General features: G+C 36.6%; 2 protein-coding genes across 5 annotated transcripts; one reads left to right on the top strand and one right to left on the bottom strand.

Moving 5' to 3' along the window:
• Window positions 1-430: 430 nt before the first annotated feature.
• Window positions 431-17,954, top strand: blm (BLM RecQ like helicase). Of its 4 annotated transcripts, none has more exons than XM_015602012.3 (22): window positions 431-1,003; window positions 3,641-4,407; window positions 4,528-4,672; window positions 4,884-4,984; window positions 6,035-6,155; window positions 6,441-7,165; window positions 7,265-7,441; window positions 9,139-9,257; window positions 9,380-9,493; window positions 9,742-9,840; window positions 10,148-10,296; window positions 10,563-10,669; window positions 10,809-10,969; window positions 12,576-12,771; window positions 12,966-13,156; window positions 14,007-14,151; window positions 14,229-14,428; window positions 14,653-14,848; window positions 15,606-15,728; window positions 15,910-16,108; window positions 16,951-17,163; window positions 17,755-17,954. In XM_015602012.3, exons 1-21 carry the CDS (start codon window positions 903-905, stop codon window positions 17,147-17,149), a joined length of 4,335 nt encoding a protein of 1,444 aa, XP_015457498.3. In that variant the 5' UTR covers window positions 431-902; the 3' UTR covers window positions 17,150-17,163; window positions 17,755-17,954. The 4 variants fall into 4 exon arrangements, with proteins under 4 accessions (XP_015457498.3, XP_022535500.2, XP_007235740.3 ...); XM_022679779.2 differs by lacking the exon at window positions 17,755-17,954 and having other exon boundaries at window positions 3,641-3,701; window positions 3,792-4,407; window positions 16,951-17,603; XM_007235678.4 differs by lacking the exon at window positions 17,755-17,954 and having other exon boundaries at window positions 3,641-3,701; window positions 3,789-4,407; window positions 16,951-17,603.
• A 310-nt stretch (window positions 17,955-18,264) lies between these two features.
• On the bottom strand, window positions 18,265-27,211 carry ctsh (cathepsin H). Its single transcript, XM_007235676.4, has 12 exons — window positions 27,028-27,211; window positions 26,663-26,694; window positions 26,360-26,465; window positions 25,468-25,538; window positions 22,825-22,929; window positions 22,646-22,732; window positions 22,339-22,394; window positions 22,006-22,087; window positions 20,314-20,382; window positions 20,119-20,225; window positions 19,011-19,136; window positions 18,265-18,566 (listed from the first exon to the last, which is right to left on the bottom strand). The coding sequence occupies exons 1-12, from the start codon at window positions 27,110-27,112 to the stop codon at window positions 18,491-18,493; spliced, it is 1,002 nt and encodes a 333-aa protein (XP_007235738.3). The 5' UTR covers window positions 27,113-27,211; the 3' UTR covers window positions 18,265-18,490.

The raw sequence follows: 27,211 nt of genomic DNA, 5'->3' as shown, positions 1-27,211 counted from the left end.
CCCAGAGCTGGTGTCTGGAAAAAGGGGAATGAGAAAAGAAAGCGATGCCACTGGCCCAGAGATGGTGCAGGGCAGTGTACCTTTAAAGATGTTCCAGAAGCGTATCCCTATCGTAATTTGTATATGGATAGCATAAAGCACTGTCTCTGGGTAAAGTTAAGATAATGAGAGATTATTCGTGTACACCTTTATACGTTCTTATTTTCATGTACACTTTTATGCAATGACAGCGAGTCCAGTTGGTTAAATGAATAAAAAACAGGGAAACACAGAATTATTATTAAAAAAAAAAGAGAGAAATAAAAAAATAAAAAGCTTAGCGCAAGCGCAGTGTATTTAGGAAGCACGTATCGGTGGGTAGTACACATCGACAGAACACCGACGAACCGGAATGAGACGGAAACGCGTCAGATTGTGATGTAGCTTAGCCACCAATCAGAGGAAGAGTAGACGACCCGCGGCAAACACACACTTCAATATTAGCGTGAACAATAACAGTGCGCGTGTATTTTAGTATTAGTACTGAATTCGGTATCTGTTTATTTTATTACTCAGAATACCTTATAACAAACCGACTTTTATTCAGTTTCGGGTGAAACATACGGGATATCTGCAGCGCTGATACACACCGACAGCTAACGGCGGAAAACCGGTAGAAGCGTTAGCCGCTGAGCTAAACTAGCTAATAACAGATTTCAGCGGGAGTCTGTCTGTCAGCGGCGGTGAATATCAGTAGCGTTAGCTAACGTCAAACTAAGCTTAGCTAACTGTTCGAGTTAAGTTCTGCTTTACTGAATATCGGCATGTTTTTATAAAGCGGCAGAGCTAGCGTTACAGTTAGCTAACAGTAATGTGATATTTGAGCGGTGTGTGTGTTCTGATGTTTCTCTCCTGTCCGCGCTATGTTTTCTCTCCCTCAAAACAATTTAAAAGAGCAGCTGGAGCGGCACAGTAAAGTCAGCTCCGCCCAGAACAAGCTTTCTCTGGCCAAACCTAAACCCGGGTGAGTTTATCTAATACTTTCACTCTGGTTACATTTGTAAGTCTCCTGTCATAACAATTCTACAGGTATTTTTCTGCCACCAGTTTACTGTCATCAGGTCTAACCAGAGAAATATAGTAAGCTAAAGAATTAGAACTACTACACTACTGTACTTAAATACTGTAATTATCTGCTGGAGTATTATTTTTACTTCACTAGTTACTGTACTTAAGCACTAAAATGCTGTATCTATACTCTACTGGAGTATTATTTTACTTCACTACTGTACTTAAGTACTAAAATACTGTAGCTGTACCTACTGGAGTATTATTTTAACTTTACTACTATAACTACTTAAGTACTAATACTGTATCTGTATCTACTGAAGTATTATTTTTACTTTCCTAGTTACTGTATTTAAGTACTAAAATGCTGTATCTATACTCTACAAGAGTAATTTTTAATTACCACTGTACGTAAGGACTGAAATACTGTAGCTGTATATACTGGAGGATTATTGTTACTTTACTAACATTACTGTATTTAAATACTACAATTCTGTATCTATTTTAGGATTATTTTTACTTCACTACTGTACTTAAGTAGTTAAATGCTGTATCTGTACTCTACTGAAGTATTATTTCACTAGTACAAAAATACATTATTTTTTAAGTCATCATTACTCTTTACAATTGTAAAAAATATTAAACATCAATCCAAACCCACAGTATCACTAAAGCCAGAGCGGTAGATGTTCTGGACTTTCACTGGGTTTGATAAAACTGCTCTTCATTTAATGAATCAAGTAATCAAGCTGATCGTATAAGAAGACCAGACTGCTCTCATTGTGCTTTTTACTCTGAGAACTTTCCACTGCTTTCTGTAAAAAATACATAACAGTACTGTAATTTTACTTTCAGTACTCGAGTACTACATTTTAGAATAAACTCCTTGAAATATTTAAAAATAAACATGTTGAATACTTTGGTACTTTCATTTAAAAGGGGCACTAAACCCCCTGATTTTTTCTGACTCCACCCTCAGCTCAAATTTGAAAAAGGATAAAAAATGGAAAGAGTAGTTTGTGAGAGTCACTGGGTGATGTGTGGGTTAAGAGGAAGGAGCTAATTGCCTGAGCTGCAGCAGCAGCCGTGTGCTTCTGATAGCAGTGGGACGCAGATGGTTGGCTGTCAGCAGGAGAGCGTTTTTATTTATTGACTGATCTGCATATTGTGATGTGTCTGCGTACCAAAGTACACGGACATATTATCCTCACTTATAACACAGTTGAACCTGAGAAGGTGCTGCAAAGGCAGAAATGACCACAATAAAAGCGTTTTTTTTAAAGATAAGAAGGACTGGTATAACTGTTAAGTTTCATAACTTAAAAGTAACACGTTACAACTATTATTGGGGAAAATATGGTTCAAGGTTTAGTGGCTCTTTAAGAGTGATGCTTAATAAACACTTTAACTTCTACTAAGTCACTTTTTTGGTAGAACACTCAGTTATCTGCCGATACCAATATAAATCAGATATCATCATTCATACCTACTAAACAGTAGGGGTGGGAATCGTTTACTATCTCACGATTCGATTCGATTCCGATTTTGGGGGCCACGATTCGATTCAAAATCGATTTTTGATTCAAAACGATTTGAATTATAAAAATTTCTGCTTCTGGCTTATGAATCTTATTGAAAAAAAACCCTCCATAATATACACTGGTCCTGGAGCAGGTAATGTGTTACAAAAACAATAAAATGTGCAGGAATGTGGGTCCTCAGTGACAGAGGAATCACTGGGATATCACAATGACGTTAATGAACAATAAATAAATAATAAATAACACTGCTTTATTACCAGGCTACTAGCGGTGGTGTGTAGGTGACGCTGCTGGGCTGATGTGATGATAGCAGTGGAGCGCTAAAGTTCAGGAGCAGCTGCTGATTAACTAGTTAATTTTAGGCCGTTGTATTTCTTCAGAAAGGGGGCAGGAGGTGGAGAAATTAATTCATATTGTCCATTCCTTAATTCCTCTGTGATGAGGAGCTGAAATTAGCTCTGATTAGCTTATTGTATTTTTCCGTTCCGCCTTAAATGCTGCAGCCCGCTGCCACCTGTAGCGTTATTTAAGGTGGAACTGGAAAGTTAGCTAGTTAGCTAGCTAACAGTTACTGAAACTAACTACTAGCGATCTTTTTTATGCTTGTTATGAAGCATTCTGCCATAAAACATTGAAACTACACGTTAATCTAATGTAATATAGTGCTTGTTCTGCCATCTTACCGGTGATTCTCAAACACCTACGCTCTGTGTGTGTCTGGAAGATCTCCGTTTGAAAGGACAAGCGCTATCCCCAGGGTTGCCAGGTCCAACAAAAATACCCAGCCCAAAATCAGTCTAAAACCCGCCCCTCAGAATCGATTTTGGGACATTTTAAATCGATTCTGAATCGTAGTAAATGAGAATCAAGATTCTTATGTGAATCAATTTTTTGGCACACCTCTACTAAACAGTGTTAAAACTTTGCAGTAATTACATGTTTTTTCCTTGATGGCTCAGATTTACGTATTGAACTGTTCATATATATCAGAAGTACCATGTTCAGAAATGTTTTACATGATATAATTGTTAAATCTCCTTCACCTGCTTCAGGGCATTTTGCTTCAGAAAGACATCTACATCAACGACTAGCAAAGCTGCAGTCCCTGAGAAGGTAATTGGTTCTAATGTCTTTGTAAACCGGAGTGGCAATGTTCCTCGCAGCTGTGAAGTAACTAAACCTCCTCTGACATTTCCAAAGAAGCCTGAAAGAGCCCCTCCAAAATTCAACTTCTTCAGTGCACCCAGCAAACCCAAGACACAGTCCATCAACCCATCATCCAACCCATTTGCAGTGACTAAACCTACTCTGATCCAGTCTGTCATCAAGACTTCAGCCAAATCAGAAACCATCCCCCCTGATACTCATGAAGATAAAAGTGCAGAATCACTGGTGGGTAATGACTCTTTTGCCATTCCTGTGGATGACTGGGATGACCTTGATGATTTTGAAACGCCTTCTAAAGTAAGAGCATCACAAAGCCCCCAGATTCCAGTGAAAAAAACATCTGGATTAGATAAAAACGTATCGCCTAAAGCTGCTAGTGCTAAAAGTGCTGACACAACAGAGAATGGAAGTTTGCCTGTTGGACCATCATTTGGTGCTTGTGGAGAAGCTTTGGAAATTCCAACAGACACCTCTGGTGCTGATCGACATGATGCCATCTCTGCTGGGGAGCCAGATGATTCTCCCATCAAACTAACCAAGCGTCTATCTGCGGTTAAGCAAAAGCCACTGCTCATTGACAGTGAGGACGAGAGCATCACTGACAATATTAAACCTCATAATAAAGCTGATGAGAACTTCAAGTATTCAGAAGGTCAGTGTTTCTCTTTCACTTTTAACGTGTGCATGTTCTGCAAATACATATTGATTTGTGTTCTGTTTTATTTTATTATTTTAAATAATAATAAAAAAAAAATCTTGTCTGTCTTTACAGAAAATGAACAAAAATGCAAGAGTCCAAAAATCATAGACATAGATGACAGTCAGGAAGAGGATATACTTGAGGATGACTTTGATTTTATTCCACCGTCACCCATTCCAGAAGACCAGAGTCCATCTGTTCCAACTTTGGAGAAAAGGTAACTGTATAATTTAGTCTAATGTAAAAAGGCTGTCTCAAACAGTGCTAAGACCTGTTGCATGTAATTCGTATTGCAGCTTTTTACATTAGTAAAAAATATTATTAAATTTAAGTAAATAAAGTGATTTAAGTTGTGATTGGTGGTTCAGCTTTTCTTGTGAAAAGTAGGATGTTGAAATAACCCCAATTAATATTCTTTCTTGTCATAGAAAACCTGACCTTATAAAAAATGAGGTGGCAAGTGTTGCTTCTTCGAGATGTTCTGTCTCAAGCCTTTCAGGGCAAAATGTTCCTGCTAAAGATTTAAAAGGTATGAAGTTCTGTTTCAGTTTAACTGACATCACTCTATGTACAGCCTTATGCAAGTGTTTGGCCACCCTTGTATTGTGATGTGTTATGTTGTTTTTTTATTTACAAAGTGGTCAACACAACCTCTGGAGCAAAATGAATGTAGAACACTACTGTCAGCAAATTGTAACGCTCTAATTAGAATGAATCATGAAAACCTTAATTGTTACCCCATCAAAAAAACTCCACATGTGATGTATCCTACAGAATATTTAGCTGAAGATATTTTTTTTCCATAAATGTTTGGAGAAGTATTTACGATTTAGGATTTAATAAATATCTCAACTTACCAGCTCTAAAGCACAGGTGTGGAGTCATCATGTTTCAGGATTGTGTTGCATTAGCAGTATTGAACGTAGGGAATAAAAATATTTTGCAAAATACGTATTAATCCTGGATGTAAAGGGTAACTATAAAAATTAAATTCACAAATATACTTTAGAACCACTGTGGACTACTTTTGGAATAGCTTTAACACTCATCTGATCTAAATATAATAAAAAGGATGTTGAGTTGCTACAAAAGTCTCTAAAGTTATTTCTGTCAAAAAGGATTTCTTTTTTTTGTTTTAACTCTGTAAAATGAGGGAGAGAAACAGTGCATGTCACAATACGATATCACATTTTTCCCCACAGCAACATAGACATCACGACACTGTGATTCTTTGACACTTGATTTATTGCTAGACAATTCTCTGATACTTTACAGCATGTGTTACTGAACAGGATAAAATACTCCTAAAAAAAATACCAGCAATTATGGATTTATTGGTGTCAGTTTCATAGGTTTATCCTTTTCATTTGATTAGCGCCACAACGTGCAGTAACTTAAGTAAGTCAAATTGGGAGTTGTCTTTGTAAAGATATTTGTATTAGATTAGCTACAGAGGCTGTCTGTACTGCATTATTTTAAATTCATTTGGCTAAACGTTCCAACATCAGAAGTTTGTAAGCATTTAAACCTCTATTTTCATCCAGCTTGTCTTTCTGAGGACTATTGTTGATCTCTTTAGGGCCTGATGATGCTCTCTTCAGTATCATGGAGTCTATCTGTTGTCTAGTGGACAAAATCCCAGAGCATGAGCTCATAGCCCTGACTTGTGGCACAGAGCTGCTTTTACAAAGAGCTCACAGGTAAGTAACAGAGCTAATTCCATTTTATTGTCATATTTATTTCATGCCAATCAATTTAGGGCTGTTAGGATCCATTGATTGATTGATTGAATTTTGAAATACTTATAAAATTTTTTGTTCTTGTTAAATTAAATAGCTTGGTAGAATCGTCCCAATTTAATTCTGATTCAAAAAAGTGCATTGGGACATCTTTACTACTCAGTTGCTTTTAATAATTGCTGTTCATTTTGGCAGCAGTTGTTATCTGATCATTGTGCTTCATTTGAATATGATGGTTGTCTTCAGGAAAAGGATTCTTGCTGAGATTGCATCATCAGGAAAGTCAGTGTCAGTCAGCGGAGCCGCTTGTGATTTCAGATTGCTGCACAGAGGAAGTTTTGGTGTTCCTACCCCTCTGATCTCAGGCAAAGGAGACAGTGCACTAAAAGGCTTTCAGTATAGAAAGTCCTTTGCATCTACAATGTCTGTAGATTACAACAACAGTGTGTTTGAAGACTCTGATTGCATTATTAATGGTGTGGAGACACCAGGTGGCTCTTGGAACCCCAACCCTTCCCTCAAATCAGCTGCAAAAGGAGACCAGGAAAACACATGTCTGAAAAAAAATAATGTCCACATTGAGTCATCAAGTTTGCTTTTAAAACAGACAGATGATCAGACTGAAGATCTACTACAGACCAACCTATTCTTCTCTCCCAAGAAGCGAGTGGGGACCATAAAAAATAATAAGGAAGATAAAGTTGAGAACAACACTGCAGGGTCTGTGTATGTTGATTCAGAAATGGACACTGTGCCAGATGACTTCTACGATGATGACTTTGACATTGACGACTTCAATGAGAGCGATATTCCAAAATACAATGAAGAACCTGTGGATTCATTAGCTACAAAGAAAAGTTCAAGTGCAACCCCAAAGCCAATTTATGAAGGAGGACCCTCTAAGTCCTGTGAGAAAAGGACTGTCACCACACCCACGGCTGTTGTAAAACCTACTAAGCCAGCCTCCCCTGGTCAGTATCTGAGAGAAGACATACTTTTTTCAATGTTTGTTCCTTTTGTTCTTCTTTTGTTCAATATTTTTGTTTGTGATTTATTGTTTATCTTAACAGAGGTTACATATAGAAATCCAGCACATGACCGCTTTAGGGGCTTCAGCTTTCCTCACTCTTCAGAGATGATGAAGATCTTCCACAAGAGATTTGGTCTTCATCAGTTCCGTTTCAATCAGCTTGAAGCCATCAATGCTACGTTGCTGGGAGAGGACACGTTTGTTTTAATGCCTACAGGTTTGTATTACATTTCATTGCCTAAGCTCTTTATTAGGCGAACCTTTACATAAATCCACTTATTCATATAGTTAGCTAATCAATCATTCATGGTAGCAGTGCAATGCATAGAATAATGCAGATACATGCATGTTTAATTATTGTTAGAACTGGATGTTTGAAGACTGGACATTTTTTCCTTGTCTGATAAATCAATATTTTTGTGAGGCACACAGATGTGGGGTTAAAATCTCAACTGCATGGATCAATGAGACCCAACCTTGCCTTGTGGTGTAATGGTGTGATGAGTGTCCTCAGTTCAGTGTTCCTCATTGACTTACCCAGTCACAAGACCTCAAATAGCTCACCTGCTGAATGTCAGTGTACCTGAAAAATGACTGTACCTGTAAGAAGCAATAAAGTCAACACAAACCAGAATCCTAAAGGAATTGTGTCCAAAGTTGTGTAGAATCCATGCTATAGAAAGGTTTAAGGGCAAATTGGTTGCCCCTCCCAATATAAGTATAGTATTCCTAATAAAGTGCTCAAAATTAACTTTCCTGCTGCTTTGTAACTATTCTAAAATTAAAAAATAATAATAATTGTAGGATGCAAATAAAATGATTAGCTTAAGAAGCTTAAAAATCTGTGGTCATTTAAATCTTACTTGACTAAATAAGTCCAGCATGTGTAAATTTAATATTTTCATAAAATATTCTGGTGTAGTGTCTCATAGTAAACATACTTAGAGCATGTACCTTGCAAACACATTGTTGGATGTTGCTGGTTATCAAAACAGAATAGTCTTAGATACATAAGAGACATCTACTATTTAACCTTCTGAATTTTGATAAAATAATATTTACCCTTAAATAAACATATTTATCCCTTGCTGTACAGTCAGAAGTTTGACACACCTTAAATTCAGTGTTTTTTCATGGTTTTAAAATGTTCTGCATATTAGATTAATATCAAAGTCATCCAAACTTTGAAGAAAAACATGGAATTATTTAGTAAACAAAAATGTGTTAAACCAACCAGGACACATTTTATATTTTAGATTATTCAAAGTAGGCACCTCCTGCTTAAATGACAGTTTTGCACATCTTTGCATTTTCTCAGTCAGCTTTGAGGTAGAGTCACCTGGAATGGATTTTAGTTAACAGCTGTGCTGAACTTATCAAAGGTTAATTAGTTGAATGTCTTGTTTTAATGTGTTTGAGAGCATCAGTTGTAAAGTTGTAAAGAGGTAGAGTTGGTATACAGTGAATAGCCCTATGAGTAATGTTCTAATCCATATTATTGCTAGAACTAATAGTAATATAAAGTAATGAAAAAAGTAGTTTAATAAATGAAGGTCAGTCAGTCCGAAAGATTTTAAGAACCAAGTGCATCAAATGACCAATACCATCAAAAATTGTATGATGAAACTGGCTCTCATCAGGATTGCCCCAGGAATGGAAGACCAAGAAACAACAGGATACGTTCTTTATAGTTCCCTGCCTCAGAATCAGCAGGTTAGCAGCTCCCCAGATAAGAGTATTTTGGTTTGTTAAACACTTTGAAGTTACCACATGATTACTTAAGTGTTCCTTCATAAGTCTTGATGACTTCAGTCTTCATTTACAATATAGGGGAAACCCATTGAACAAGAAGGTGTGTCTAAATTTTGATTGGTACTGTACTCACCAAGGAATTGATCTCAACTCTTTTTGTAGGAGGGGGCAAAAGCCTCTGCTACCAGCTTCCTGCCTGTGTGTCTGCTGGAGTGACTGTGGTGATATCCCCTCTACGTTCTCTGATTGTGGACCAGGTCCAGAAACTTACCACATTGGATGTACGGTTCACCTTAAAAACTTCTTAAGGTTTATTTAAAAAACAAATAGGCAATAATGAGGATATGGGTTTTTTTTATTTTATTTTTTTATATATACTTAAAAACTATTTTTCCTTTCTCAGATCCCTGCGACTAGCTTATCTGGGGATAAAAGTGAGAGTGAAGCTGGACGAATCTACATGCAGCTCTCTAAGAAAGATCCTGTCATCAAACTGCTTTATGCCACTCCCGAAAAGGTAGGTTTTTTTTTATCTTAAAGACTGTACTCTGGCTAAAATTGCTTATTTTCTAGCAATAATAAAATCTGTTAGCATTATGCAAATTGCAGTTACTGTAACCACTAATGTAAGCCCTTTGCTTGTATCAGATGTGAGCAACAAAGCATATTGGGTGAAATGTACATTGTTCTTTGTGGCTGGAATTCATATCTATGTTGTGTTATTGATGTGTATTTTTATTACTATTATTATTATTTTTACCTTAGGTATCTGCAAGTGGGAGGATGATAAGTGCCCTGCAAAACCTGTATGAGAGAAATCTGCTTGCTCGTTTTGTCATTGATGAAGCCCACTGCGTCAGCCAGGTATAAAGTAGCCATATATTTTATATTCCACTGTGCAGCATCATATTAAAAAAAAGAAGTGGCCAAATCACACTGTCAAATTTGCATAAAAATGAGCTGATATGTTTTTTTATACTGATTTCTTTTTTTAAAGTTGATCTAAAGAATGCAGTATATTGCCTTGCTTCCAGAATCGCAATATATCATGATAAATTAAATCGTAACCTCTGAATCACAATCTGTATCAAATCGCCAAGTTCTTGCAAATACACAGCACTTCTAATGCAAACATTCAGCTACTTTAAATTAATTATTTTCTTTTTTTTAGTGGGGACATGACTTCAGGCCAGACTATAAGCGGTTACATGAGTTACGGCAAAAGTTTCCCAATGTTCCTATAATGGCACTGACAGCGACTGCCACACCTCGGGTGCAGAAGGATATCCTCAATCAGATGGCCATGAATCGGCCTCAAGTGTAAGTTTTTATGTTGGGCTGTGCTTGGTGCACTGAAATTCATTATCACCTTATTCATTTGTACTCTTATGATTCTTTATACTGCATCACTCAAGGTTGATTGCTCATACTCATTGTAGCTATAATATCATTTTGAAAACATATTGTATCTCCAAAATGTCAAATAATAGAAAAAACCTTTATAAACATATTCAATGTTTAGAAATCAATACATGTATACTTTATGTAGTACATGCTCATTACTAACTATCTCTTAAATTGTGCAGATTCACAATGAGCTTCAACAGACACAACCTTAAATATTCTGTTCTGCCTAAAAAACCCAAGAAGGTAGATGAGGAGTGCATTAACTGGATCAAGAAATATTATCCACGTGAGTGTGATGTATACATTTTTACGTACATCAAATTTATAAACTATATTAAAGTGTAAATGTTTTTTTTTTTTTTTTTTTTTAAGTATTTGTGTCCACTAATTAAGCATTCAACAAATATTTTCTACTTTCTATGTAGGTGACTCTGGGATTATCTACTGCTTGTCAAGGAATGACTGTGATACCATGGCTGATAGTCTTCAGAGAGCTGGAATTGCAGCACTGGCTTACCACGCAGGGCTAAATGACAAAGACAGAGAATATGTTCAAAACAAATGGATCAACCAGGATAGATGCCAAGTGAGCATATTTTTTTTTTTTTTATTTAGTTCAAAGTGGCATTCTGTTTCATATTGTTTCTTAACTAGAAAGCAGATGCATTTTTAAATATACAAGATATTGTGTTTATTGGTAAAAGTGTAATGGTACGACCATCCCTGCTTAGTCTTAATAGATTATTTTAAAAACTGGGGTGTCGGGTTGCTTTTCGCAGGAGTTCTTAAATGTGTCTTAAAGTACTTGCGTCACCCGTACAGCCTCTAAAAGAGGATCCGGCTCAGTTTTACTGAGCAGGAGTGGCGGGCAGAGCAATGGAGACTTCAGAAAGGGGAAACTCAGAGCTCAGTAGCTCATTCGCTCTCTCTTTTTCTCTGACTGAACATAACCTGCAATCGGATCTGTTCTGAAAAGAATCCGCATCACACCTGTCCAGTTTAGAATGATTCTTACACATGCTTAGTGCAATTACACATTCTCACCAGAGATCCAAAACATGTACGTACATTGGCTTTATATTTTAAACTGTTGGCCTGCTGCCTTAACAAATACTCATAACAGAATGTTTTTTTATTTTAATTTTAATGAATATTCGAAGTCAGCATACGGCCACAATTTTAGAGCTTAAATTCTCTTCCCGAACCCGACCTGACCTGAGGCCCAACCCGATCCGGGCCGAGATTTCCCACCACATTCCTCGGGCCGGGTCGGGCTCCAGAAAATAGATGTAGATGTAGGCATCTGTTTTTTAATTATATTTTTATTTTAAAATAAAATAACGAAAACTGAAAGTGAAACTAAACTAATTTATTTATAAGCGCTGTTTTCACTACCGCAGTTCTACAGCGGGGGTGTTGTGCCAATTCTGTCCGCGAAGCGGGAGTCGGATTCAGCAGAGAGTCGGATTCGGCACAAGCGCGGCGGCACCTCGCGGTCCGCAGTGTTAGTAGTAAGCGCTCGCGCTAGCCGCAAAATACGACAGAAAACACTGAGGGAGCTGCAGAATTATGAATGGGACTAGAATATGAGCACGAGGAGATCAAAGAGAACTTTTACCTGTGAGTAGCTCACACCAGAACAAGTAAATCTCTCTTTCTCTTTCTTTCTCTCTCTCTCTCTCTCTCTCTCGCACGTGAACTCCTCCGCGTTTGACTTGCAGAACTGTGTTTAGCTGTTCTTAAAAATCATTTTAATTAAATAATAGTTCTATGCTTCTATGTTACCATGTTAATTAACATAATTCTGATCATATTTCGCTCATTCAAACAGCCCGAAAACAGCCAGTTTATGGGGCGGGGCGGGGCGGGGCGGGTCGGGCTCTGGTCTTATGATGACAGTTTATGGTTCGGGTCAGGTCGGGCTCGGGCAGAACGTGCACGGGCTCGGGCTGGGTCGGTTCGGAATTTTTGGGCCCGATCTAACCTCTACACAATTTCAATATTAGTGCATCTTTAGTTAAAAAACAAAATCATGCTATTGTGCCTGCTTCAGATTGAGAAGAGAAATGGAAATCTAAAAATAGAAAATGTATAAGGGCATTGAGTATAACATTTGCGAATGCTATTTATTCAAAGTTTTTTTTTAAATAGCTTTTACAACACCTTTTATGACTGTTACTGGATTTCTTTAGGTCATGTGTGCCACAATTGCTTTTGGCATGGGCATTGACAAGCCTGATGTGCGCTATGTGATCCATGCCAGTCTGCCCAAGTCAGTGGAGGGCTACTACCAGGAATCGGGGAGAGCAGGCCGAGACGGAGAGATTTCCCACTGTGTTCTCTTTTATTCTTACAGTGATGTTATTCGCATCAAAAGAATTCTTGCCAGTATGTACTCCATTTTGTCTAATATATTTCTTGTGTGAATATTGACTGATAAAGAACATAACGATTTCACATGGTTTAATTTTGAGCATTTAGACCTAGTCTACAAAACTGACTTTGGCATAGACAATAATACATTTAAACAGAATGATCTTATAACGATTAATTATAATAAGAAATGCATTCTGTCATTGCAGTGGATAAGGATGGCAATCATCATTCTAGAGCCACCCACACGAACAACCTTCACAGCATGGTGCATTTCTGTGAGAATGTGTCAGAGTGTCGAAGGATCCAGCTGCTTGCTTACTTTGGCGAGAACAAATTCAATGCTGACTTCTGTAAAGAGCATCCCGAAGTCATTTGTGACAACTGTGCCAGACCACACGTAAGAACCTTATTCATGCATCCTTTATCAATTAAGCTTCTTTCATTTAAAAGGACAAAGTTTTGTGGTTAATTCTTCTGAATATTGGGCCTCATTCATTAAACACGAGCAGAACAAATTTGCACATAAAACAAAGAACACAAAGTGTAGTTTGACCCCCTATTTAAAAAAAAAAAAAAATTAATGTAAAATTATTAACCAAAGACCGTGAATAATAAAAAACTTATACAAAAATCAAACCAAGCGAAATTACATTTGGCAATCAAACATTTATTGAAAAACTTCCATTTCTGAGCTCTGTCAATTTAGCATCATCCCATGAGTTTTAAGATGAGTTTTATGATTTATACATGATGCATTTCAACTGCTGCAAGAATATATGTGCCAAAATGTCATTAGCCCTGTGCATTGTCCCCTGTAATGAATGAATTTGAAGTACATCTTGCAGAACAGGTACAACTCCCATGAGCATGTGTGCCATTTATGAGACATTGACAATCTGCTGTAAACGTATAGCTCTGCTTTTAAACAACATAATCTCTCTATAAGTGAGAAACAAATTAAATAAATACAATATGGTCATTTAAATGCAATTTATTGAAAAAAGTACACTCAGAATAGCTTTTTTCTTTTGTGTTTGTTGTTGATGGTATTTTGCTGTAATAATTTATTCCAAGGGTCATGCACACCCACTCAATTTGTGACTGGTTGACTGTTTTTTTTTTCCCACAAAGGCTCGTTTTACGTTTTCCTATAATTCATTTGCTCAAGTTTTTATGTATGTTTTGTGATTACGGCCTATTAAATCTTAATAAAATGTGTAATGATTGTTTAAATTATACTTTTTCAGCAATACAAAGCCAGAAATGTGACTGAGGATGTGAAGAAGATTGTGAGGTTTGTACAAGAAAACTGTCAGAAAGTTGGTGGCAGATACAGCAAATCTTCACAGCAAAACAGACTCACTCTGAACATGTTGGTGGACATTTTCATAGGTAAGATGTTCACAGATTAATGAACAGAATTCCATTGAGAATAAATGTAGTAAATTTTAACAGGGATTTCTCCACAGGTGCTAAAAGTGCCCGGATCCAGACGGGCATGTTCGGGCACGGAGCAGCCTACTCCAGACACAACGCAGACAGGCTCTTTAAGAAGCTTGTGCTGGACAATGTTCTGATGGAGGACTTGTACATTACCAATAATGGCCAGGCTGTGGCCTACATCTCTGCTGGCCAAAAAGCCATGAATGTTCTAAATGGCAGCATGCAGGTTGGACTACGAATTCACTTTCTTTACCTACACCGCGTTTGATCATGCCTAGCCTTCTTATTTGGTAGACTTCTGTTGGGGTGTTAATGAAGTTGATTAGTAATGTAGACATTTTATTATCATGGTTTAATACAGCACTGTTTTTTCTTTTCTGATTTGATTTATTCGTTAAAATATGTAACTTGTTAGGGTGACTTATTGCTTTAAATGTGTTTCTATTGCAGGTGGTATTTCATGAGACTGAAAGTGCATCCAGCATCAGGAAACACAAAGCCTCTGTGATCAAGAATGTTTCTAAGAGGGAGGAAATGGTCACAAAGTGCCTGGAAGAGCTCAATGAGTTGTGTAAGAAGTTGGGCAAAGTTTTTGGTCTTCACTACTACAACATCTTCTCCACAAGCACCTTGAAAACGATTGCTGGTGAGCTCTACTATATACTACTTAACAACCTGTTACCACTAAATATTTAAAAGGTTAATTAATATTTTTTCCCCTTTAAATTAATTATCTTGGGATAATTCATTAGGTAAAAAAAACTTAGGTGTTTAGCCATCTGCCTTACCTGTTGTGGCCTTTAGATGGTAGCAGTACAGCATTTTTTAATATATTTAAAATCTAGCAAACAAGAGCACCATTTGAAACATGGTTTACAACAGTGCAGAGGAAGGACTGCACTGATAGACTTGAGGCATTCATTCTTATTGAAGAGTAGCTGCATTTTTATGAAGACCAAGCTTAAAATAATGTGAAATAAAGTGGCTAATTGTCATAGAGTAGTGCAAATGACAGAATCAGCTTCCAGATCCTCTAAATAATTGTTTGGAAAGATGTTGAATAGCATATTGGTTCCATCTACAAGCCAGTGTGTGTATTTTTTTTAACCATCACATCTTGGGATAGTTATTTATATTAATTTGAGGGGAACCGTCACATCCTCCCTTTTTTCACCCATGTAAAATCCTATGTATTTTTTTTTTTTTTTTTTTGCCCTTATGTCCTTTTGGGGTCTCCATAGTATATAACCTGCATTCTTTCATTTTCCAAAACTGATGGTAAGCAATTTGATGATTGCTGCTTATATATATGTATGTACAAGCATAATTATGTACAAGTTTGCAAGAAACACTTACTTTCACTTTATTTTATTGCATTGGATAATATATTTTTTTCAATGCAGAGACTCTATCTGCTGACCCTGAGGTGCTGCTACAGATTGATGGCGTGACTGAGGACAAGCTGGACAAATACGGAGCTGAGCTTATCGAACTGCTGCAGAAATACACTGAATGGCAGCTGCCTGGTACGTGCATGCATGTGACATACCTGCCCTGTGATTATGAGAAAAGAGTAATAACCTTTACCATTTAAGAGGGAGTAATAAAAAAATAGGTTTTGGATTTACTGGGACAAAACTCTGTTTAACAAATATCCCTTTATGAAATGAAAATATCAAAACTATCAATTCTTTTATGTCCTACAAGTTGAGGAGCAGGTTGAAAGCTCAGGGTGGATCGACACTGCACGAGACCACCTAGAGGATGATGTGTATGATGATGAAGAGGACAGCTCGTCATCTTATTTCAGGAGCAGCACAGGTCGAGGAGAGAAGAGGAAGAAAACGCCCTATTCAAGGAAACCCAAAAGACGGAAGAGTTACAACAACCAAAACACCTATAAAAGGTCAGAATTAGTTTCAGAGCAACATGGGAGTATTTAACATACCAAAACCTGAAGGATCAGGGGAAGATCTATATGGAGCATATTTAATATCACAAACTGAAGCCTCATTCTCATAACGACAGAGCCACTGCATTACTGATCTCAGTTTGTGTACTCTGATAAAATGGGCTGAGTGTTGGATAGAATTGGATAGTAACGGAATATATAAAATGACATTACATTACAGTAGGAAACAAAAAACAATAACTGTAATCCATTATAGTGAGAAAATAATTAGGTACAAAAACCTTTGTATGCAATTACAGAGGGCAGATGTTTACTGTAGTTCTTGAACAAGTTTGAACACATTAAAACAGGGATTTTGGCCCATTCTTCCATATAGATCTTCCCCTGATCTTTCAGGTTTTGTTATGTTGCTGGGCAACAATAAGTTTAAGCTCCTTACTAAGAGTTTCTGTTTGTTTTAGGTCTGGAAAGTACCTTGAAATTCTTCTTATGGAGCAACTATCTAGTTGCCCTGGCTGTGTGTTTGACAAAATCTGCAGTGTAACAAATGCCCACTGTATTTTCCCCACTGTAGTAGACAGTGGATTTGTTCAGGTAGACACAAGATGGGAAAGTTTGATGGGAAAGTGTGTTTGTATATGTGGCTTTATAAAGACAGTAATCAATTATCAAATACGGTTCCATTACATTTTTCATCTGTATTATCAATAATGTGTAAAATTAAATGTTACAGTAACCTAAACATTTCAATAATTAAGTATTTAAACAGTTTGAGTTGTGGAATGATCATACACACTGTTATGAGAGTCATTGAAAATACATATTTTACTTTACAGTGGGAACAGTGGGGGCTGGTCTTCATCTAAAGGTGGATATAAAGCTGCTGGTCGAGGTGCAGGTCGAGGAGCGGGTCGAGGCTCCGCCAGGCCTGCTGCTGCAGCTCCAGCAGCAAGAAGACCAGGCGTCATGGCTCTGCCTACACCCCAGACTGCTGCACGGCCATTCCTTAAACCTGCCTTCTCTCATCTCGGCTAATTACACATTCAGTGGTGGGTTTCTCGCACCTACATGTGTTCTTTCCTTACTAAATTTGTTCATGTGTTTGTACATTTGATTTGTTGTTTTTGTTAACGTTTGTTTGTACATGTTTTGTATCTGAACCTAATATTGTGTATTGTATAGTTTAAGGTAGCAGTTTGCTGTTATATTTTATCTCACATTTTTCTACTTTTCTAAGTTTTAAATTGCCATTAAACTGATTTATATAAAAACTGGTTTATCTGGTGTTACAAGTTACAGCAGTTGTAAGAGTATAGTGGTTAATACAGTCCTCAAATGGTAGTTTTATTGCATCTGTTTTCATTCTTTGAAATTGAAACTATACATTTCTATAAAGTTTTCTAAAATGTTCCTGCTGGCCGTAAAATCTTTGTGTATGTACAGTGATATAATCTGAATATATTACGGAAATAAAGTTGTAATATTTTGAGGGAAATGTAGTTTCAACTGCTAGGGCTGTAGTTTAAGAAGCTCTGAGGGAATGGAGCATTTTCCATTCATGATCTTTTACAGGGCTGCTGTGATTACCGTCACATATCTACATTTCTAACCTGCTGCTTATTAATGCTCTATTGTTACAGTTAGATGTGTCCAAATTTTGCCATGGTTGGATTGCTACAGGTAGCCTAGCCTTCAGCCGCCCTCACTGTGAGATGCCTCCTGTGTCGAGACTCGAATGCTGCTTTGCGGAGTTGTTCCACTTGAATTCAGTTATTGCTACCAAAGGAACATAAATACAGTCAATTCCAGTTGTGAATAAAGGTAAAATACCTTTCACTGATGAAGGCTGACTGTATATTTTAGAGAATCTCTAGAGAAGATAATTTTATTTACTTTTTTTTTTTTTTTAAGTTTGGCAATATGGTTGTCATTCCAGTTATGCCAATAAGGTGTCTTTGAATCTTGAATCTAATCCTCCTCTTTAGAAGTAAGGCCTACGGAATATTAATAGCAAATAAAAGTTTGTAATTTTGGGAAAAATGTTAATTAAAGTTGCTTAAAGACCTATCACAATATTAGAGATACTGTGTACAGAAGGGTTATTATAAAAAACATGAAAAAAAAAACAAAAGACAATAGACATTTAAACAGTTATTCAGAAAAACTTTATTACATGAAAATAAAATCTTCATACTGTCTGTCAGTAATCATAAAATATTTGATTTGGTAAGCAGCAATTCGGTGCTGTTAAAAAAATTATTTAAAAAATTGCATGTTTGAGATATGTGAGATTGTACATTTTAGGCTAAACATGTAAATTTGCTGTGCAAAATAGATTTCACATGATTCTCCCTTTCCAAGTAAGAACTTCATCATTTACACTAGTGGCAGAGGATATGATGAGCAAGCAGCAAGACCACACATATTCTTTCCTCGCTCGATGAAGAAATATCTGTGTAGAAGAAAATGGTGACATATTTTAATGCAACAGGTTGCAGAGGTTTTCTGCAGTAACTGTCTGTAATGTTCGGGGAAGGTTTTAACAAGGTTTTGGAATTTTTAAGTTTGTTGTTCTGATTACAATACTAGTAGTGGTTCTTAGTTCTTTAGACCATGTATCACTAATGACCAAATCAAAACTGAAATGTAAAAACAAAATCAAGTACTACATACAATCTATTTCACAGGAACACATACCAACACACTTACACACAGTAAGCTAAATGTGTAATCCACACATATATGTCATATTTTGCCATTTCATCCTTTTGCAATCTGTAAGTTAGTATAGTTATTTAAGTTAGTTTGATAATTATTTTTAATTAATATGGTATTCTGAGACATCTGAAATCCATAAATGATGTAATCAGCAGCAATAAATGTTAAACACACGTACCCATCCATGCCCCAACTGGTTCCCCAAGAATTCTTCACTATCCAGTAAGGGGTGCCATTCTGCTCACCATAACCCACAGCCAGCACTGCGTGGTTCACCGTGTCGGTTGTGTTGTGGCATTCAGTGCTAAAAAATATCAATGTTCATTATTAGTACAAGTGATATTCACCTTTCGAAAATTAGCATTGTACTTGCAATTTGTGTGGGGACAATTATAATGGCCAAATTTTGGGGCATCTGTTGAGTGCAATTTTTTTCTGAGCTCCCCATTGCTCTGATTATCTACAGTAATAGTAATGATGGCAGAAATGGGGTTTTGGGAGATCGAATCAAATGAACCAATCTTGTGAAATGTTCGCATAATTCCCCACCACAGTGACATCTGGAGGGCAATCAGGTATTTTATGTTTTGGGACCGTCACATGGCCTTTTTGGTTTTGATGCAGATTTCCTAACTGTAGGTCAGTGTTTTTAATTGGGGAGTTGGGTTGGGGTTTTTGATTGGGGAGTCATTTTTTATGTTGTGATAGGCTGTAACAAAAGCATAATATAGAAAACATTACAAAAATATAAAATCAAGATGTCTTATCTTACACAATAGGACATTTAGGTTGTATTCCATAAAACAGACACAGAATACCTCACACACTGTACCACACTTCAGCAATGTTTACACAGCAGGTAAGTGGTTTTTGTGTTGTGGCACTGAGGTTCATATGGCCAGCATTAGAGCAATGCAAAATGTACAGTTTATCCAGGTGGATTTTTTTTTTTTTTTTTTTTTAAAGCAACAACCTAGCAATGCAGCGCTTACAAGTCAAACGGCGCAGTTACAAACAGTGCAGCTATAAGCAGAGATAAACAGTGATAATGAAACTGTGGTGTAGCTGCAATAATAAAGTTGAGGTTCGTGCATTATTGCTTAATTATTTGATTGGTCAACATCACTAATGTAACTAGGAAGGTGCTATCATTAGGAGTAGGGAGATCTGAAATGTCATTTCAAAAATGACGAAGCAAAATGCCCTATAAAACTGCTGTCAGAATTCCATGTTCTACAGTAGATAATCTGGGGATAGATTATAAAGACTGAGGCTTGAATTCGTACCTGGTGTACACTCCACTTGTGTAGGACATGAAGTCACTTGTTACCTGGTAGGCAAAGCTGACAGGGTTAAGCCTGGCCACAGCGTCCACCATACCCATCTCATCATACTGAAAGACAAACCATCAACTTTCAGGTGATGCAAAATGAACTGCTTTAAATCTGTTTGTAATGTGAAGAATATCTGAGATCACTTACTATGGTGATGTTTACCACGTCTTTCACAAAAGCAGCTGCTTGCTTAGGATTGTATTTACAAGGACCATCCTAAAACACAAAGAAACAATTTGTAAATAAAAAAACAATTATTACAGGTAATTTAGCCCTTTACATTTTGATTCAAATATAAATATCTTAGTTTTGGATGCATGAACTAGTATAATGTCTCATGACTTTTTACCCTGTCTAATGGAAGCTAACGAAGGCTAAAAGTAGATGTGATATTTGGCTGTGTTGCTTGTCTGTTTGCATGGACAATTCTCGCCAGATGCTGCCCGTCACAATCAGTCACCTACTGTGCTGTCCACTGTGGGTGATAATGTATTATATGACGTATTCTCAAGACACTCTGGATATTCTGACATTCTAGCTCGAGGAATGTTAAAAATCAGAAATGTAATGCCCCAACCATCTGGCATCCAATATTGCCTTACCATAAGCATGATACCACACTCACAAGAAAGTACCTCACATGTCTTGCGATATATTGAGTATAGCAGAATCACAGTATTGTGATACCACTGTTATCATTGGCAACATATTGTGAAAATAACGTATTGTGAGATGTCCTGTAATTCACACCCCTAGTTAAGATATGATATTGTTATCTGCAATTTAGTCAAGCAGTTGCAGTTTAACCGATAATTTTACAGCGCAGCTCAGGTTTTACAGGCACTCACAGCACTGTCACGTTGTGATCTAATGCTTTTTACTGTTTAACTGGAGTCTTTTGTTTTTGTTTTTAAAGGAACTAAAGGATTACAAAGCCCAACCCAATAGATTCCATTTCCATATCTTCTACATCAAGTGGAAGAATTATGATGATATTAAATGCAGGGTTCTTGCACAATTTTAATAGTCAGATTTAATACTTTTAAGACCTTTTTTAGACTGCAATAAATATAATTTAAGACCCAAAATGTTATCATAATTTAGTCTTTGGTAGAAAATTAGTTGTACTCGCCGCTAACATTACTATGTTATTTAGCTCTGCGCTAATGTAATCTAGCTTGCTGCTATCCTTAGTTCTGTCGCCGGTAACGTAGCTTTCTCACCCCTTATGTTGCTATGTTAGCTAGCTCTCTGCTAACCTTAGTTTTCTCCCCGGTAATGTAGCTAACTCGCCGATATTGTTATTCTGTTAGCATGTTTGCTAGCTCGCCGGTAATGTTACTATTTTAGCTAGCTCTCCGCTAATCTTAGTTCTCACCCCAGTAATGTAGCTAAAAAACTCACTGCTAACGTTAGCTAGCTCTGCATTAACCTTAGTTCTCTTTCCTGTAACTTTAAAGTTAGCATGTTCTTTCCCATTGGCATTAAATGCACTGTCTGAAAAAACACCTACAGTAAATGTACAGAAAAAAAAAAAAAAAAAGACAATTTAATTACCCGGATTTTAACTTAAAACCATTTAAGACTTTTTAAGGACCTGCAGGAACCCTGAAATGTTATACTCCTATGTTTATTCACTGTATTTAAAAAAAAAAAAAAGCTTGTGTAAACAAGGACATTAAAGCTGTAAAATAAGACTTTGGATTACTGAATCTAGACCCCTGTCTAATAACATACATACTTAAATACAGTTGAAAACAAATAGCAACAAACTGATAAAAAGGGTCATGATTTTATTAATTTAATGCAGTGGAGGAAAGTAGAATTGACTTGACTTACTCGAGCTGTGTAGGGATAGTCATCTTCTGTCATAATTCCTTTGTTGTATTTGATGTACTCAAAGGCTTGACTAGGAAGTCCACTGAAAAATAAATGTATTTATTATGTATTTTGGTTCGCACAGCTGTTCTGTACAGAGTTTATTTATAGCGTGACTTTAACAATAGGCCTTGTCAGAATGTGACTTGATCAACATCCAAGTTTGAGCTCTTAGTGAGCCAGATATGAACAAAGCTTTTATAGTTTTATTGCCATTGTGTTTTGTGTGTTTTTACTTGTCGACAAACTTGAGCCCTTTTTTTGACCATCTTATTATCTCATATCTACACTCACCCGTTGCAGCCATGGTTGTTGAAGTCACCAGCACAATCTACCAACTGCTGCTCTGACTGAAACATGATAATATTCACGTTAGGGTGGGAAGATAACACTCCAGTTCAAGTTTAAAAAATTACGCTTATGAATGAATGTTCTGTGTTTAAACCTGACAAACTAGACACAATAAAGTTGTTTTTAAATAAATTATTAAAAGTAAAAAATTCTAATGTCTATAATTATATTCTGTGTATCAAGTGTCAATATATTTATGCTCCTTTAATTGTATTGAAAAACACAATGTTATATACTATTTGCTGTTTACCAGTAGAGGGAGCTTCCCTGAGGCGATTGCAGTGACGGACTCCAGACATCCTGTAGTAGAGAAAGTCCAGCAGCTGCCACAGGATCCCTAAAGAATGACCATTACGAACATTATAATAAACATTATAACAAAATGTGACGAGTTAATAGGCTAAATATAACTGAAATATAGTGAGTTACCTGGTTCTTTACAGCGGTGACAAAGTTTCCCTTCTTCCTCCAGTCAATGGAATCTGGGTAGGGCCCATTGCTGCTAACATGACTTCCTTTAGTAGCTGAACAGTTCTGCCATGTTTAAAATAAAGACATTACGATACTTTCCTCTCTTAAAGGAATGGAGAAAAAAAAAAAACAGTTTACAAAATTCACAACTAGCCCCAGATGAAGAAGATCTGCCAAGACATGTTTTCTTCTAGAGCTAAAGCAATTAGCACATTGGTAACTAGGGATGCAATGAATAATTGTCAAAATGGAAATGAAAGTGCTTTTGGATGTGTCTGAATTACTAAAAATACTACTAACCTCCTGACCATGGAGCAATAACCACCACAACAGACTCATAGTTCCCCTCATGAATACGTTTTTAAAACTGTTTTCTGCCATTTCATAAGAATGTGAGGTTAGACCTAAGAATTAAGTGATTGACAGATTGACAGCCTTGGCTGGAGTGCCTGGATCTGAATAAACTAGGTATGCAGTGGAACAATTCATGATATTTCTGTGCAGTAAGTTAAATGAAGATACTACTGGGATGCATTCATATTACCAGGCTGAAGTGACTGATTAAAATCAGATTCTTTGCTCAATGTGGCTCAGATCTGATTTTTTTCATAGCTGTGTGAACGTGCCAAATTCAGACTTCCTTGTATGAGCTGCTAACACATCCATTTCACCTTTATAAATCTAAGAGTTGTCTCTCAAATATTATGTTTTTTGTTGTTGGTGAAGAAGGGACATTTTATACATGTATCAGTGTGCGCATGCGAGACGGTTCAGGAACAGATTCATTCACATTACTTACAGATACAGGTCACTTACAAGATCTGAGCAAAAAATTGGATTTGAGCAACATGGCTTGTAATGTGGAAATAGTCTTGGTTTAGTAACTGAACAATAGAGGTCTAAAAAATTAGCAGGAATGTTTAAGTGCACCTCTCTACTGTACTCTGGTTGCAAATGTGACAGTATAGCGAAAAATTATAGCTAAATTTTAAAGGTGTTTTCTTGCACTTTTTTGTGTAAATGTGTGTGTCTCTGACCTTTAGAGACGTCAACATAAGTGACTTATACTCATACTTTTATAAGCAGGTACGTTTAGCTTCACCTTTGGTTTCTACTCTACAGAATCTCTATAAGAATTTAAGGGAATGGAACCATAGTGTTCATGCTTTATACTGCCATTGCTCTAAATGTACGCTTACACTAGGATGCCACAAGTCACTAGTATCACTTAAAGTTAATTTCCTGTGGGCTTGTTTGGGACTGGTCTTGATGTGTGGACATGTACACTGTCCAGCTTTTTATAGTAAAATGTAAAACCCTTATGTATTAAAGTTTTCTTTAAAATATATACCACAGTTTTGAGTTTACCAGTTTATATTGTTTAAAAGATCTCCTTTTTTACATGGCACTACTGGAAATAGGAAAGTAACATATTAAGAGACAAAAAAGTTCTGACTGTAGAGACTATAGATCTTAAGCAAGTTCAGGAAATCTAATCTTGATTAAATGCTTTCTGACATGCTGACTGATTTTGCTGAATCACAACTTTGTATAAAAAAAACAGCCTGAAGCTGGTCTAGCTGGTTAAGCTGGATAACTCGTGATCAGCATGGGATATGTTGTGTTTAAGTTTGATGGTTAAGATGGTCTACAAGCATGATTACACCATCTAAGCTTGACCACTACTAACTAAGTAATTGACAAGTACGATCAAACAAAAACAAATAAAACATATGTAACGCTGGTCAAGAACTGGTTAACCAGCCAGAGTACTAAGTACTAAGTATTTTTTGCACAAATGGTCAGCTTTCCAACATCTTGACCACAGAAACCAGCTTGGACTACCTAAACAACAGCTTCTTTTTTAAGAACTGATATGCCCTCACATACCCCACACCTGCACTACTGCTTACACTTGCACCGTCATTTCCACTTTAATTTCCTCTACAACTGTAAACTTCTAAGAAATCTATGTACTCGTTCACTTTTACCAGTCTTTAGTTTCTAAACCTGTATATTTTTCCCACTTATGTTTATACGGGTTCTGTTTATACTGGTACAGTCAGTCCCTTTTTAATCCCCCCATCATACTCTTATATTGCACTATTGTCTTGTGTCTTTTGTCTCATGTATGTCTTTTATTTATAACTGTTTTAGCTGTATCTCAAGTCAACTATCGCTTTGTTTTGTTTTGTTTTTTTGGCTGTAACTTTGGGAAGGAGAGTAACACAATTTAAATTCTCTGTATGTCCTCTACATATACCGTATTGACAATAAAACTATTTGAATTGACTTCTTGCAAAAACTGGTCTAGAGCCAGTAGTCATATAGTCATATAGTCTTATACACTTATACCTTGCCCTTTGAGCAGGAGAAGTCTGTAAACACATGTTATCTAATGGAAAAGATTTGAGTTATGTGAGTTACTGGTTTGTAAGCAACATAAATATAAAACGCTCTAGTGCAAAACTAAAAAAGGCAAAATCTGTACAGCAAACATGTCTTGGCTGATCAGCTTTATGAGGGGTAAAACAACAAATGGGTGAATTGTTCTTTTTGCTGAATCATTCCTGTACTTTATTCAGAAATAACACTTCATACCTGGGGCTCTGTCAGAAGATACTGTTTCTTGAATTCAGTGAAGGTCATATCTGAGAACTGGTTTAGTCCCACTGTGAGGTAAAATCAGTTGTTATAACATATTTTTTAAATATATTTTTTAAACATTTGCCTTTTATAACATACATTTTTTCCAATTGCTAACACACTAAAATGACATGCGTATCATTACTACTTAAACTTACACACAAGTCTCCAAAACTCTAAGCACATTTTCTGCTTTACACACAGTTCTTTGCATAAGACACAACATCCTGACATAAAGTTGCATTTGCCATATTAAAACACTAGCCATTTAAAATGACAAAACATGAGATAATTGGATAATATATGTGCCATCTGGCTTAACATCCTAGTAATTAATAGTTACCAGTTCAATCAGGAATTAAGCACTTTTAAAAGCACAATTCTGCACAAATCTTCAGTGATTTTCTTTTTCAGTTTACTCCAGTGTCAATATATAGAAAAAAAACAGTGGTATGTGTAACAATGTGTCTCTGCAAATATTTCTGTGCATGTGAACAATCTGAAGAAGTTTCTAAAATTTTAGCTATTTTAGCTATTTTTATGGCAAAGTTCGCTGAACATGAGTGTTTTTTTTGCATTATGCCCATCCGTGTATAGTTGGTTAAACAGAAGTATGATAATATGAATGAAGTGTGTGAAGCTTTTGGTGCAAAAGTTTGATTTTGATTATGCTATTTGTAGTTTTGGTTGAACTGCTTTATTTATTATATTTTGAATGATTTAAGGCAGTTTGGATGTGCTTTGGTTTTGTGAATTGTTATGTTATGTACTTTGATAAAAACCAGCCTAGTTTACAGAATTGTGTTTTAGCAACTGAAAAAAAAACTGTAAGTTCAGGTGATCATACTTCTGAACTTGTGGTTTCCTGCATTGTGATGGTCGATCCTCCTCTTGTTTTCTGTGAAAATCTGCAGCCTCTGGTAGTACTCATCCAGGCTGTATTTTCTATTGTGCTGTGAACAGGATTTACATGACAGTCACTTCACTCACACTGAAAGTAACGTTACTCTCATTCAGATATTAAAGCATTTCTCACTTTCTGTATTATTAATTTGTGGGTAATTCCCATTTCCTTGTTTAGCTCAGGTTACAGTAACAGTGACATGTGATCAGTTTTGTAACAGAAAACAGAGAGGGTTTTTTTCTTTACCTCAGACATCCAGGTTTTGAAGACAAACTCATCTGCAGGACAAACAGAGACTGCATGTTTATTATACTACATTACACTGCAATAAATAAAGTTTTATTATTAATTTATTCACTTGACCCGGACCCTCCTGATAGAATATCCAGCTAAAGACTCAGCTTTCATGCAGAAAATTACTATAAATACTCTGCTGTTAGACTGTCTCGTTACATTAACAATATGGTATATGTGTTTTTTCTGCTTTTTAAGCTGTATTTTGTCAGGGTTTGCAGGAAAGAGTGAACAAACAAAAGCAGAAACGAAACTAAAGTCTGTATGTTGTTAAATTGGCCTCCGTCTGTAGTTTAAGTTGATAACCGAACTCCTACCTTCCTCAGTGTAAAGAGGAGAAGCGCAGACGCAGTGAAGAACCGCCAGGCAGGCGGTCGCTGTTAATAAAGCCGCTGTTTTCATGACTGAACCGGGTCCGCTTCTCCTGCAGCTCTGAGCGCCGGAGCAGAGTAGAGACGAGGCGCTGCTGAAATTCCCCCACCCCGCCTCCCCGGGGTCACA

Source organism: Astyanax mexicanus, chromosome 9 (assembly GCF_023375975.1).
Source record: "Astyanax mexicanus isolate ESR-SI-001 chromosome 9, AstMex3_surface, whole genome shotgun sequence".
NCBI classification, from domain to species: domain Eukaryota; kingdom Metazoa; phylum Chordata; class Actinopteri; order Characiformes; family Acestrorhamphidae; genus Astyanax; species Astyanax mexicanus.
Note: the sequence above shows the minus strand (reverse complement) of the source record. Positions and strands in the feature narration are given on the sequence as shown.